The following is a 12,423-nucleotide window of genomic DNA, read 5'->3' on the forward strand; positions in this document are numbered from 1 at the left end:
CTGCATGTGCCAATCGCAGTTTCACACCAGCGTTGGCTACGTTTTGCAATCAGAGTGGTCCAATTCGTGGCTCTTCCCTTGGGGTTAGCCACGGCCCCTCGAGTATTCTCAAGGTCGGGGCAGCTGTGATTGCGATCCTGCACCTCTAGGGGTTGGCAGTGATCCTTTTGTCCTGGACAGCCTTCTAGTCTGGGCTTCACCCAGTGCAGACTGTTAGCGGAGTGCCTCGCTCACTCTCGCCACTCTAACCAATTCGGGTGGTTTGTCATTCTGTCCAAGTCCACTCTGACTTCGACCCAGAAGTTCACATACCCAGGGACGCAATTCGAGACTCTGTCGGCACTTGTGAAGCTGCCCTTAGTCAAACAGCAGTCCCTCCGCTGGCGGTCGACGTCGTTCCATCAGGCACCTAATACAGGTGCTGGATCAGATGGTGGTGTCAATGGAAGCGATTCCCTTGCCCAGTTCCATCTGCGTCCTCTGCGGCTGGATATTTTCCGCTGTTGGAACAAGCGGACTTCCTCCTTCCACGGGGCGGTGGCTTCGCCACAGACCAGGGGCTCGTTTCAGTGGTGGCTTCGTCCCCTCTGTCTCAGGGACGCTCCTTCCTGGCTCCGTCCCGGGTCATCCTCACCAAGATGCTAGTCTATCCGGCTGGGGAGCAGTATATCTCCACCATGGAGCGCAGGGCACTTGGACTCTGTCCGAATCAGCCCTCTGGATCAATGTGCTGGAAATCGGAGCTGTGTTTCTAGCTCTCTAAGCCTTTCACCATCTGTTGGCGGCCAGGCACATTCGAGTCCAGTCAGACAACGCTACAGCGTTTGCCTACATCAACCTCCAGGGCGGGACACTCAGCCGCCTGGCAATGTTGGAGGTTCATCGCATTCTTCAGTGGACGGAGGACTCCTAGTCCACCATATCTGCAGCCCACATCCCAGACGTGGAAAACTGGGAGGCAGATTGTCTCAGCCGTCAAACCGTGGCTCCACGATCCTCAGGTTTTTGCGGCAGACGCACTGGTTCAAGTTTGGTCCCAGCTTCGTCTGTCTTACGTGTTTCACCCTCTAGTTCTTGCCCAGAGTCCTGCGCAAGATCAGAAAGGAGGGCCGTCGGGTCATTCTCATTACTCCAGACTGACCCAGGCAAGCTTGGTACCCTGACCTGCTCCGTCTGTCCGTAGAGGTGCCATAGCATCTCCCGGACTGTCCAGACCTTCTCTCACGAGGTCCGTCCTTCCGCCAGAACCTGCGGCTCTCAGATTGACGGCGTGGCGTTTGAGTCATGGATCTTGACGACTTCTGGTATCCCTCCTGAAGTCATCTCCACTATGACTCGAGCTCGGAAGTATCCTTTGGCCTTTTGGCCTTGCCGACCCTCCTGTCTCTTCTACAGTCCGGTCTGCAGCTAGGACTATCCCTCAATTCCCTTAAGGGACAGGTCTCGGCTCTGTCAGTGTTGTGCCAGCGGCGTATCGCCCGGCTGGCCCAGGTGCGCTCCTTCATGCAGGGCGCATCTCACATCATTCCGCCTTACCGGCGGCCCTTGGAGCCCTGGTACCTTAATTCGGTCCTCACTGCTTCCGGAAGCCCCCCTTTGAGCCTCTTAGGGAGGTTTCTTTATTTAGTCTTTCACAGAAAGTGGTCTTTCTAGTGGCCATAACTTCCCTCAAGAGAGTCTCTGTTTTGGCTGCACTCTCTTCGGAGTCCTCCCTTCATCAAGACAAGGTGGTTCTCCGTCCGACTCCGGACTTTCTCCCTAAGGTGGTTGCTGTTTCCACCTTAACCGGGGCATTTTCCCTGCCTTCCTTTTGTCCGGCTCCTGTTCATCGCTTTGAAAGGGCATTGCATACTCTGGATCTGGTGCGGGCGCTCCGGATCTATGTGTCTCGCACCGCTGTTCTTAGGTGGTGCACCTCTCTTTTATGCTGACCGCTGGTCAGCGTAAGGGCCTTTCGGCATTTAAGCCGACCCTGGCTCGTTGGTTTAGGTCGGCCATTTCCGATACCTACCAGTGTACTCAAGTGCCTCTCCCGCCGGGGATCAAGGCACACTTGACCAGAGCTGTCGGTGCCTCTTAGGCTTTCAGGCCCAGGCTACGGCTCAGCAGGTCTGTCAGACTGCCACTTGGACTAGTCTGCATACCTTTTCGAAGCACTACCAAGTGCATGCTCTTGCTTCGGCAGATGCGAGCTTGGGCAGACGCATCCTTCAGGCGGCTGTCGCCCATTTGTGAAGTTAGGTTTCGCCTACTTCTCAGTTTTTCTGTTTATTCCCACCCATGGACTGCTTTAGAACGTCCCATGGTCTGGGTCTCCCATAAGGAACGATGAAGAAAAAGAGAATTTTGTTACTTACCGTAAATTCTTTTTCTTATAGTTCCGACATGGGAGACCCAGCACCCTCCCTGTTGCCTGTTGGCAGGTTTCTTGTTCCGTGTGTTATCACCGGCTGTTGTTGTAGACAGAGGTTCCGGTTGTTCCGGGTTTTGCTCTGTCTCTACTTGTGGGTGGATGTCCTCCTTCAGCTTTTGCACTAAACTGGCTAGGACTGGCTACCAGGGGGTGTATATGCTAGGAGGGAGGAGCTACACGTTTGAGTGTAGTACTTTGTGTGTCCTCCGGAGGCAGAAGCTATACACCCATGGTCTGGGTCTCCCATGTCGGAACTATAAGAAAAAGAATTTACGGTAAGTAACAAAATTCTCTTTTTTTTTTTCCTTCCAGATTTGCTGTGAAAAATAATCTGCAACATGTCAATTTTTGTCGTTTTTGTCATGTCATGTTTTTTTTCCTGCGTTTTTTAGCCCTTCCACCCATTGACTCCATTAAGAAAATTAATATTTTTTGGGTGCATTTTTCTGCCAGAAGGTGCAGATTTGATGCAGAAAATTTCTGCACCAAATCTGCAACATGCGCACAGAGCCTAAGATTATAAAATCCTATTACACTCAAAAGCAGATTTTTAAAGAATTGTTGTTAGTTCAGAGCTAACTTTGGAGCGGTAACGATTGCCAATGTCTGACAAAACCAGTCAGACATTGTATCTTTTACTATATAAGACACAAAATCATTTATTTATCTTGTAAATTTCCTAGATAATCCATTTTCTTCGGACGAGAGCCCACCCAGTAATGTTACAGCAGGTAATGTGTCCAATTTTTAATTTCCATGTGTTGGTGAAGGTCCTACAATAATGTAGCCGCTTATCTTCAATGTACTTATCTCTTTCAGAATCCAGTGCTTCCCCCAACCATCACTGACCAGGTTCGTCTTTGGGAACTTGAGAAAGATCGCCTCCGCTTCTCTGAAGGTGAGGGGTGTTATTATTTTTTTATAATGTAATGTTAAAGGGAACCTGTCACCACTTTTTTGCCCTTTTAAGCTGTGGCTACCACCAGTGGGCTCTTATATACAGCATTCTAGCATGCTGTATATAAAAGCCCAGGCCGCTGTGTACAACATAAAAAACACTTTATAATACTTACCTAAACCGGTCGCTGCGGTGGATGTGGCTCAGATGGGCGTCTCCATTCTCTGGTGCCGGCGCCGCCTCTTTTGGCCATCTTCATCCTCCTTCTGAAGCCACGGTGTATGATGCGTCTACGTCATACACACTCGCCGGTCCTGCACAGGCACCCTACAATACTTTGATCTGTTTTGCTCAGGGAAAATCAAAGTGCGCCTGCTCAGGACCTGAATGCCGGCGAGTGTGTATGATGTCTGATGCGTCATGTACCACGGCTTCAGAAGGACGACAGAGGCGGCGACAAAGATGGCCGAAAGTGGCGGCGCCGGCATTAGAGGTTGAAGACACCCATCCGAGCCACATCCACCGCAGCGACCGGTTTAGGTGAATATTATAAAGTGTTTTTTATGTTGTACCTACGGCCTGGGCTCTTATATACAGCATGTTAGAATGCTGTATATAAGAGCCCGGTGGTGGTGGACGCAGCTTATAGGGTAAAAAAGTGGTGACAGGTTCCCTTTAATGACAGGAGAAGATTCCTAAATGCTGTTTATAGTTAACATTGCATGACTAAAACAGACTGCATTCAAAAGCCTTGCCTACTGATAAAAAGAGCAGACTGTATAGTAGTGTGATCCCTATATTTATTTACAAGGTGTAAAAACTAATGTGGTGTCTTTTAAATTTACTTGTGTGAACAGCGTCAACACCTGAACACTCCATACAGACTTACACATCATGGAGCCCGCTAGGCATGTTACATAGTTGGTATCTGTCTCTAGCAGGAGCAATCAGAGCTGGGCTCTGATCGCAGTTAACTCCTTAAATGCCACTGTCAATTTCTGACAGTTGCATGAAAGTGCCATTCCATATTGAAAGAAAAGAGTACTTATCCACTACTCCACTTCATATCCAAATCCTGGCAGGAGGTGAGAGATGCTCGGAAAAAATAACCAGCTGGTCCATGTGGACTATGCCATTCCATATGCCTATCCCACCCTCCATCATGCCATCTCAGTGTGCATATGCAGTGCTACGACAGCCGGGTGCTTGCAGAAGGCCTCCATTGCTGCCATGTTGGTTCTACTGGGAAGCCCAGACAAAGGCTCGGCTGCATAGGGAACCATGATTTTTTTTAATAAGACGCACTAAATTAGAAAAAACAAAACACAAATTATATCAAATACTGGTCTTAAATAAGCTCCCGCAGAAATGGACATTCATATCATTATGGGAAAAAGATCTAGGCAGGAATTTTGCAGAAGGAGATTTGATCCAAATATATAAGAGATCCTTTGGCCCATCACAGTGCGTGAAGGTACAGGAAAACTCATACAAATTAGTTACCAGATGGTATGTATCACCTTCTCAAACTAGCACATGGTTCCCTTCCTCTTCAGAGTCATGTTGGAGGAGCAATAGAGAACGAGGTACATACTTCCACATTTGGTGGCAGTGCGACCAGTTGCAGCCCTTCTGGGAAAATGTGATTACCTACACCAAGCGGATCTGTAAACTGTCCTCTAACCCCCAACCCAGCCTAATCTTCCTGAACTTGGTCAGCAACCCACAAAACACTCCGAACAAAACTCTCCTCCTATTCCTACTAGCGGCGGCCAAACTGCTCATCCCTCCCCCCTTTGGCACTCGACAAGTATACCTACTATCCAAACTTGGATGCTCAAAATCGACCAATTATATTATATTGAAGAGCTGGCAGCTTTAGCTTATCACTCTCAAGATAAATTTAGACTCATCTGGGCCCCCTGGTTGAATTTCCGAGAATCCTCCGAGTACTTTGAATTGGTGGCGTCTTGACCTGCTCCCACCCCCCCCTCCCCTGAACCAGCCATGATATATTTCTTATCTAGATTAAACCCCACTCACACCTCCTGTCTCTCACTATCTTCTTGAAACCATCCTTACCTTTCTTTGTCGCTCCATTGGGAGACCCAGACAATTGGGGTGTATAGCTTCTGCCTCCGGAGGCCACACAAAGTATTACACTTTAAAAAGTGTAACCCCTCCCCTCTGCCTATACACCCTCCCGTGGATCACGGGCTCCTCAGTTTTATGCTTTGTGTGGAAGGAGGCACACATCCACTCATGCATTCTCAACTTAGTTATGTCGGTTGGAAGAAAAGAGGGCCCCCACGGGGCCCCCGGCATGTTCCCTTCTCACCCCACTACGTCGGCGGTGTTGTTAAGGTTGAGGTACCCATTGCGGGTACAAAGGCCGGAGCCTCATGCCGTCTCCTTCACCATCCCTTAGCGGCTCTGGGAGAAGTGGGATCCTGAGCGGTCATCCATTTACTGGGACCGTGCTCCCTCCGCAGCCCCTGTGGGAATCTGCCGGACCGGAGTCTATTCAACCTCAGGGACCGGGCCTTGCAACTATAAGGTACTCTGTGTCCCCATCGGGGACTGTGCAGGGAGCGCACCTTCTACCCGGACGCTGCGGCAGCTGCTGAATTGAGAAGGCCGGCGGACTTCCACGCCGACCGTGCCTGCTTGTCGGGCGCGGTCTCAAGTTTAGTCCCCGGCTTCATCGCGGCCTAGTCGCAAAAATCCCGCCCCCGGGCCTGCCTGTCAGGGGTAAGGGCGGGATTACCGACCTGACGTCGGATGTGAGGGCTGGAGCATCCTGCATGTTTCCTCCCCCCTCACTGATCACTGTGGGGACCCCAGATTCCCGCACTTTTCTGGCGCCGCCCACGGCTCCACTCCTCCCCTGAGAGCTCCGGCAGCCATTTTTTCGGCATTCTGCCGGTGGAGGATTCTCAGGAACAGCTCTGCAGCTCCGGGGGACCTAAGGCAGGGAATCTGGAGGACACACACACGCCGCTTGTTAGCGGTCGGTAAGCCACACCGGTCACCCGGTGCTGGTCCCCCCTAGGGTGCCGGAATAGATACATATTTATATATATATATTTCTGTTCGGTCGGGCTGTATACCCTTTTTTGCCCATATACCCTCAGTGATCATTCTCCTAGGAGACAACAGCATGTCGTCCACAAGGAGCAAAGCTGCTAAGGCACAGGGTTTTTTTGCGGCCTGTACCTCTTGTGGGGCTATGTTACCTACGGGTTCCACCTACCCTCACTGTGAGCAATGCTCGACCCCTGTTTCGCTTGCTCAGCCGGAGCCTCAGTCACTAGTGGGCCCCTCGGCTCATGTAGACCCCCCTGCTCCCCCTGTCCAAGCGGCAGGGACAGAGTTCGCCTCTTTTGCTGAGAAACTCTCTGAGTCACTTTCACAATCCATGGCTCAGTCTATGGACAAATGGTCTGCCAAGCTGCTAGAAGCTTTGCAGTCCAGACCGGTCCTTACACAGGCCCCGGCCCCTGTCGGATCGTCGCCTCCAGGCCCCTCTCGGTCCGCGCCGCAGCGCGCTCCCAGGTTGGGCCCTAGGTCCCACGTGGAGGACTCCGGCCCGGACCACAGTCCTAGACCGGCTAAGCGGGCTCGCTGGGAATCTTCCCCGACTTCTTCACGCTGCTCGGGTTCCCAGCTTGAGGACTCTCTGGAGGACGAGGCGGACGTCGCAGCTCAGGGCTCTGACCCTGACGTCGCCCTTAACCTTGATACACCTGAAGGGGATGCCTTAGTGAATGATCTTATCTCATCCATCAACCAGGTGTTGGATCTCTCTCCCCCGCCTCCTCCTGTAGAGGAGTCGGCGTCTCAGCAGGAGAAACACCAGTTTCAGTTCCCCAAACGTACACGTAGTGCGTTTTTCGACCACTCTAACTTTAGAGACGCTGTCCAGAAGCCCAGAGCGGTTCCGGACAAGCGCTTTACTAAGCGCCTCACTGACACGCGTTACCCCTTCCCCTCTGAAGTCGTTAAGGGCTGGGCTCAATGTCCCAAGGTGGATCCTCCAGTCTCTAGATTGGCTGCTAGATCTGTGGTATCTGTTGCAGATGGCTCATCGCTAAAGGATGCCACTGACAGGCAGATAGAGCTCCTGGTGAAGTCCATCTATGAGGCCACGGGCGCGTCTTTTGCCCCGGCCTTTGCAGCCGTGTGGGCACTCCAAGCTATCTCAGCTTGTCTGGCTGAGATTAATGCTGTCACACGTAATTCTGATCCGCAAGTTGCGTCTTTGACTTCTCAAGCGTCAGCTTTTTCTTCCTACGCCATGAATGCAGTCCTAGACTCTGCTAGCCGTACAGCTGTGGCATCCGCTAACTCTGTGGCAGTCCGCAGGGCCATGTGGCTGCGCGAATGGAAGGCAGACTCGGCCTCCAAGAGGTTCTTAACCGGTTTGCCGTTTTCTGGCGAACGCTTGTTTGGCGAACGATTGGATGAGATTATTAAGGAATCCAAGGGAAAGGACTCCTCCTTACCCCAGTCCAAACCTAAGAGACCTCAGCAACGAAAAATACAATCGAGGTTTCGGTCCTTTCGTCCCTCCGCCAAGCCCCAATCCTCTGAGAAAGGTCAGATGAACTCCTATGCGTGGCGGTCCAAGTCTCGCCCCCAAAAGGCCGCAGGAGGCACTGCCTCCAAGGCGGCCTCCTCATAACTCTCGGCCTCCCCTGATCGCATCCTCGGTCGGTGGCAGGCTCTCCCGCTTTGGCGACGCCTGGTGGCCACATGTTCAAGACCGATGGGTGAGAGACATTCTGTCTCACGGTTACAGGATAGAGTTCAGCTCTCGTCCTGCGGCTCGTTTCTTCAGAACCTCTCCGCCCCCCGCTCAGGCCGACGCACTTTTTCAGGCAGTGGACGCTCTGAAGACAGAAGGAGTTGTGACCCCCGTTCCCCTTCAGGAACGTGGTCACGGCTTTTACTCCAACTTGTTCGTGGTGCCAAAAAAGGACGGATCATTCCGTCCCGTTCTGGACCTCAAGCTGCTCAACAGACATGTGAGAACCAGACGGTTTCGGATGGAATCCCTACGCTCGGTCATCGCCTCGATGTCACAAGGAGACTTCCTAGCATCGATCGTCATCAAGGATGCTTATCTCCACGTGCCAATCGCACCCGAACATCAACGCTTCTTGCGTTTCGCCATCAGGGACGAACACCTCCAGTTCGTGGCATTGCCTTTCGGCCTGGCGACAGCCCCACGGGTTTTCACCAAAGTCATGGCATCCGTCGTGGCGGTCCTGCACTCTCGGGGCCACTCGGTGATCCCCTACTTAGACGATCTCCTAGTCAGGGCCCCTTCTCGGGTGGCGTGTCAACACAGCCTTACCGTTGCTCTGACGACTCTCCAGCAGTTCAGGTGGATCATCAACTTCCCGAAATCCAAGTTGACACCGACCCAATCACTGACTTACCTCGGGATGGAGTTTCATATACAGTCAGCGGTAGTCAAGCTACCGCGGGACAAACAGCTTTCTCTGCAGGCGGGGGTGCAATCACTTCTTCGGAGTCAGTCACACCCCTTGAGGCGCCTCATGCACTTCCTGGGGAAGATGGTGGCAGCGATGGAGGCAGTGCCGTTCGCACAATTCCATCTACGGCCACTCCAATGGGACATTCTCCGCAAATGGGACAGGAGGTCGGCTTCCCTCGACAGGAACGTCTCTCTTTCCCTTGCAACCAAGACGTCACTTCAGTGGTGGCTCCTTCCCAATTCTCTATCACAGGGAAAATCCTTCCTACCCCCAACCTGGGCTGTGGTCACCACGGACGCGAGCCTGTCAGGGTGGGGAGCGGTTTTTCTCCACCACAGGGCTCAGGGAACCTGGACTCTGATAGAGTCTTCCCTTCAGATCAATGTTCTGGAGATAAGGGCAGTGTATCTAGCCCTATTGGCTTTTCAGCGGTGGCTGGAGGGCAGGCAGATCCGTATCCAGTCGGACAACGCCACTGCCGTCGCATACATCAACCACCAAGGCGGCACTCGCAGTCGTCAAGCCTTCCAGGAAGTCCGGCGGATTCTGCAGTGGGTGGAAACCACAGCTTCCTCCATCTCCGCAGTTCACATCCCGGGCGTAGAAAACTGGGAAGCAGATTTTCTCAGTCGTCAGGGCATGGATGCGGGGGAATGGTCTCTGCACCCAGAAGTGTTTCGAGAGATCTGTCGCCGCTGGGAAAACGCCGGACGTCGATCTCATGGCGTCACGGCACAACAACAAAGTCCCGGCATTCATGGCACGGTCTCAGGATCACAGAGCTCTGGCGGCGGACGCGTTAGTTCAGGATTGGTCGCAGTTTCGACTGCCTTATGTGTTTCCTCCTCTGGCGATGCTGCCCAGAGTGTTACGCAAGATCAGGTCCGACTGCCGTCGCGCCATTCTCGTCGCTCCAGACTGGCCGAGGCGGTCGTGGTACCCGGATCTGTGGCATCTCACGGTGGGTCAGCCGTGGGCGCTTCCAGACCGCCCAGACTTGCTGTCACAAGGCCCATTTTTCCATCTGAATTCTGTGGCCCTCAACCTGACTGTGTGGCCATTGAGTCCTGGCTCCTAGCGTCTTCAGGGTTATCTCAGGATGTCATTGCCACCATGAGACAGGCCAGGAAGCCAACGTCCGCCAAGATCTATTACAGGTCTTGGCAAATCTTCTTATCCTGGTGCTCTGATAACGGTTTTCCTCCATGGCCGTTTGCCTTACCCACTTTTCTTTCATTCCTTCAATCCGGAATGGACAAGGGTTTGTCACTCTGCTCTCTCAAAGGCCAAGTATCGGCGCTCTCCGTATTTTTTCAAAAGCGCCTAGCCAGGCTTCCGCAGGTCCGCACGTTCCTGCAGGGAGTTTGCCACATAGTCCCACCTTACAAGCGTCCGCTAGAACCCTGGGATCTTAACAGGGTGCTAACGGCTCTTCAGAAACCACCTTTCGAGCCGCTGCGGGATGTCTCTTTATCACGTCTTTCGCAGAAGGTGGCCTTTCTAGTGGCAGTTACATCACTCCGGAGAGTGTCTGAGCTTGCAGCGCTGTCATGCAAAGCCCCCTTCCTGGTGTTTCACCAGGATAAGGTGGTGCTGCGTCCGGTCCCGGAATTTCTCCCTAAGGTGGTATCTCCTTTTCATCTCAATCAGGATATCTCCTTGCCTTCATTTTGCCCTAATCCAATTCACCACTGTGAAAAGGATTTTCACTCGTTGGATCTGGTGAGAGCACTCCGGCTCTACGTGTCTCGCACGGCGCCCCTGCGTCGTTCAGATGCGCTCTTTGTCCTTGTCGCTGGCCAGCGTAAGGGTTCGCAGGCTTCCAAGTCAACCTTGGCCCGGTGGATCAAGGAACCGATTCTCGAAGCCTACCGTTCTTCTGGGCTTCCGCTTCCTTCAGGGCTGAAAGCCCATTCTACCAGAGCCGTGGGTGCGTCCTGGGCATTGCGGCACCGGGCTACGGCTCAGCAGGTGTGTCAGGCAGCTACGTGGTCTAGTCTGCACACTTTCACGAAACACTATCAAGTGCATACCTATGCTTCGGCAGACGCCAGTCTTGGTAGGCGAGTCCTTCAGGCGGCGGTTGCCCACCTGTAAGAGGGGGCCGTTTCGGCTCTTTTTATTGAGGTATTCTTTTACCCACCCAGGGACTGCTCTTGGACGTCCCAATTGTCTGGGTCTCCCAATGGAGCGACAAAGAAGAAGGGAATTTTGTTTACTTACCGTAAATTCCTTTTCTTTTTCGCTCTATTGGGAGACCCAGACAATTGGGTGTATAGGCTATGCCTCCGGAGGCCGCACAAAGTACTACACTTAAAAGTGTTAGGCCCCTCCCCTTCTGCCTATACACCCCCCGTGCTCCCACGGGCTCCTCAGTTTTTTGCTTTGTGCGAAGGGCCATTCCTGTCAGCTCCACCGACGCTGCAGAAGAGGGACAAGTCCTGGGAGACCCAGACACGGTCTCTGGTGGCCTCACAACCGCTTTAGGCGGCTGGTAAGCAGCACCTGTTGGTGCTAGCCCCATGGTGCTGTAGTGTATTGGTACATTATTTGTGTATCATATATACTTTACACTGTATGAGCACAGTGCATTCTGGCTATATACCCTTTTGTGTAACTCAAGGAAAACTATAGCATGGCGCCCACAAAAGGCAGGGGTGCCAAAACACAGGCTTATTATGCTGCCTGCGCCGCTTGTAAGACCCCACTACCGGCAGGTTCCACTGACCCTCATTGTGTGCAGTGTTCGACCCCTGTGCCACTTCTTCAGCCGGAGCCTATGCTAAGAGGGGCCCAGGGGGAGACACCTGTTGACACTGTCCAGGTGACGGGGACTGAGTTTGCTAAACTCTCTGAGACTATGGCTAAGATACTAGAAGCCTTGCAGTCCAGGCCGGTATCTCAGCAACGGGACCCTGTTGAATCGTTGTTCCCGGGCCCCCCTCAGTTGGACCAACAATGTCCTCCCGGGGTATCTCCTACATCCCAGTCTGAGGGTTCTGACTTAGACCCCAGCCCCAGATTGACTAAGCGGGCTCGCTTAGAATTTCCCTCGACATCATATTGTTTAGGGTCTCAGCGGGGGGAATCTTTGGTTGATGATGCGGAGACAGCTGATCAGGATTCTGATCCTGAGAGCGCTCTCAATCTTAATACTCCAGACGGGGACGCCATAGTGAACGATCTTATTGCGTCCATCCATCAGTTGCTGGATATTTCTCCCTCAGCCCCTCCGGCGGAGGAGTCAGCTTCTCAGCAGGAGAAATTTCGTTTCAGGTTTCCCAAGCGGACACAGAGTATGTTTCTAGACCACTCTGATTTCAGAGAGGCAATCCAGAATCACCATGCTTGTCCAGATAAGCGTTTTTCTAAGCGCCTTAAGGATACACGTTATCCTTTCCCCCCGGACGTGGTTAAAGGTTGGACTCAATGTCCCAAAGTGGATCCTCCAATCTCCAGACTGGCGGCTAGATCCATACTTGCAGTGGAAGATGGGGCCTCGCTCAAAGATGCCACTGACAGGCAGATGGAGCTCTGGTTGAAATCCATCTATGAAGCTATCGGAGCTTCTTTTGCCCCAGCATTCGCAGCCGTATGGGCGCTGCAAG

At 52.7% G+C, this 12,423-nt stretch overlaps 1 protein-coding gene across 2 annotated transcripts in view; it reads left to right on the top strand.

Moving 5' to 3' along the window:
• Positions 1-12,423, top strand: part of GTF2H4 (general transcription factor IIH subunit 4) — a 154,434-nt gene that overhangs the window by 126,287 nt on the left and 15,724 nt on the right. For both annotated transcript variants that reach the window (XM_075337150.1, XM_075337151.1), the window contains exons 12-13: positions 3,097-3,144; positions 3,233-3,311. In XM_075337150.1, the coding sequence (XP_075193265.1) occupies positions 3,097-3,144; positions 3,233-3,311 (127 nt within the window). The remainder of the gene's footprint in view (positions 1-3,096; positions 3,145-3,232; positions 3,312-12,423) is intronic.

This window comes from Anomaloglossus baeobatrachus, chromosome 2, assembly GCF_048569485.1.
Source record: "Anomaloglossus baeobatrachus isolate aAnoBae1 chromosome 2, aAnoBae1.hap1, whole genome shotgun sequence".
NCBI classification, from domain to species: domain Eukaryota; kingdom Metazoa; phylum Chordata; class Amphibia; order Anura; family Aromobatidae; genus Anomaloglossus; species Anomaloglossus baeobatrachus.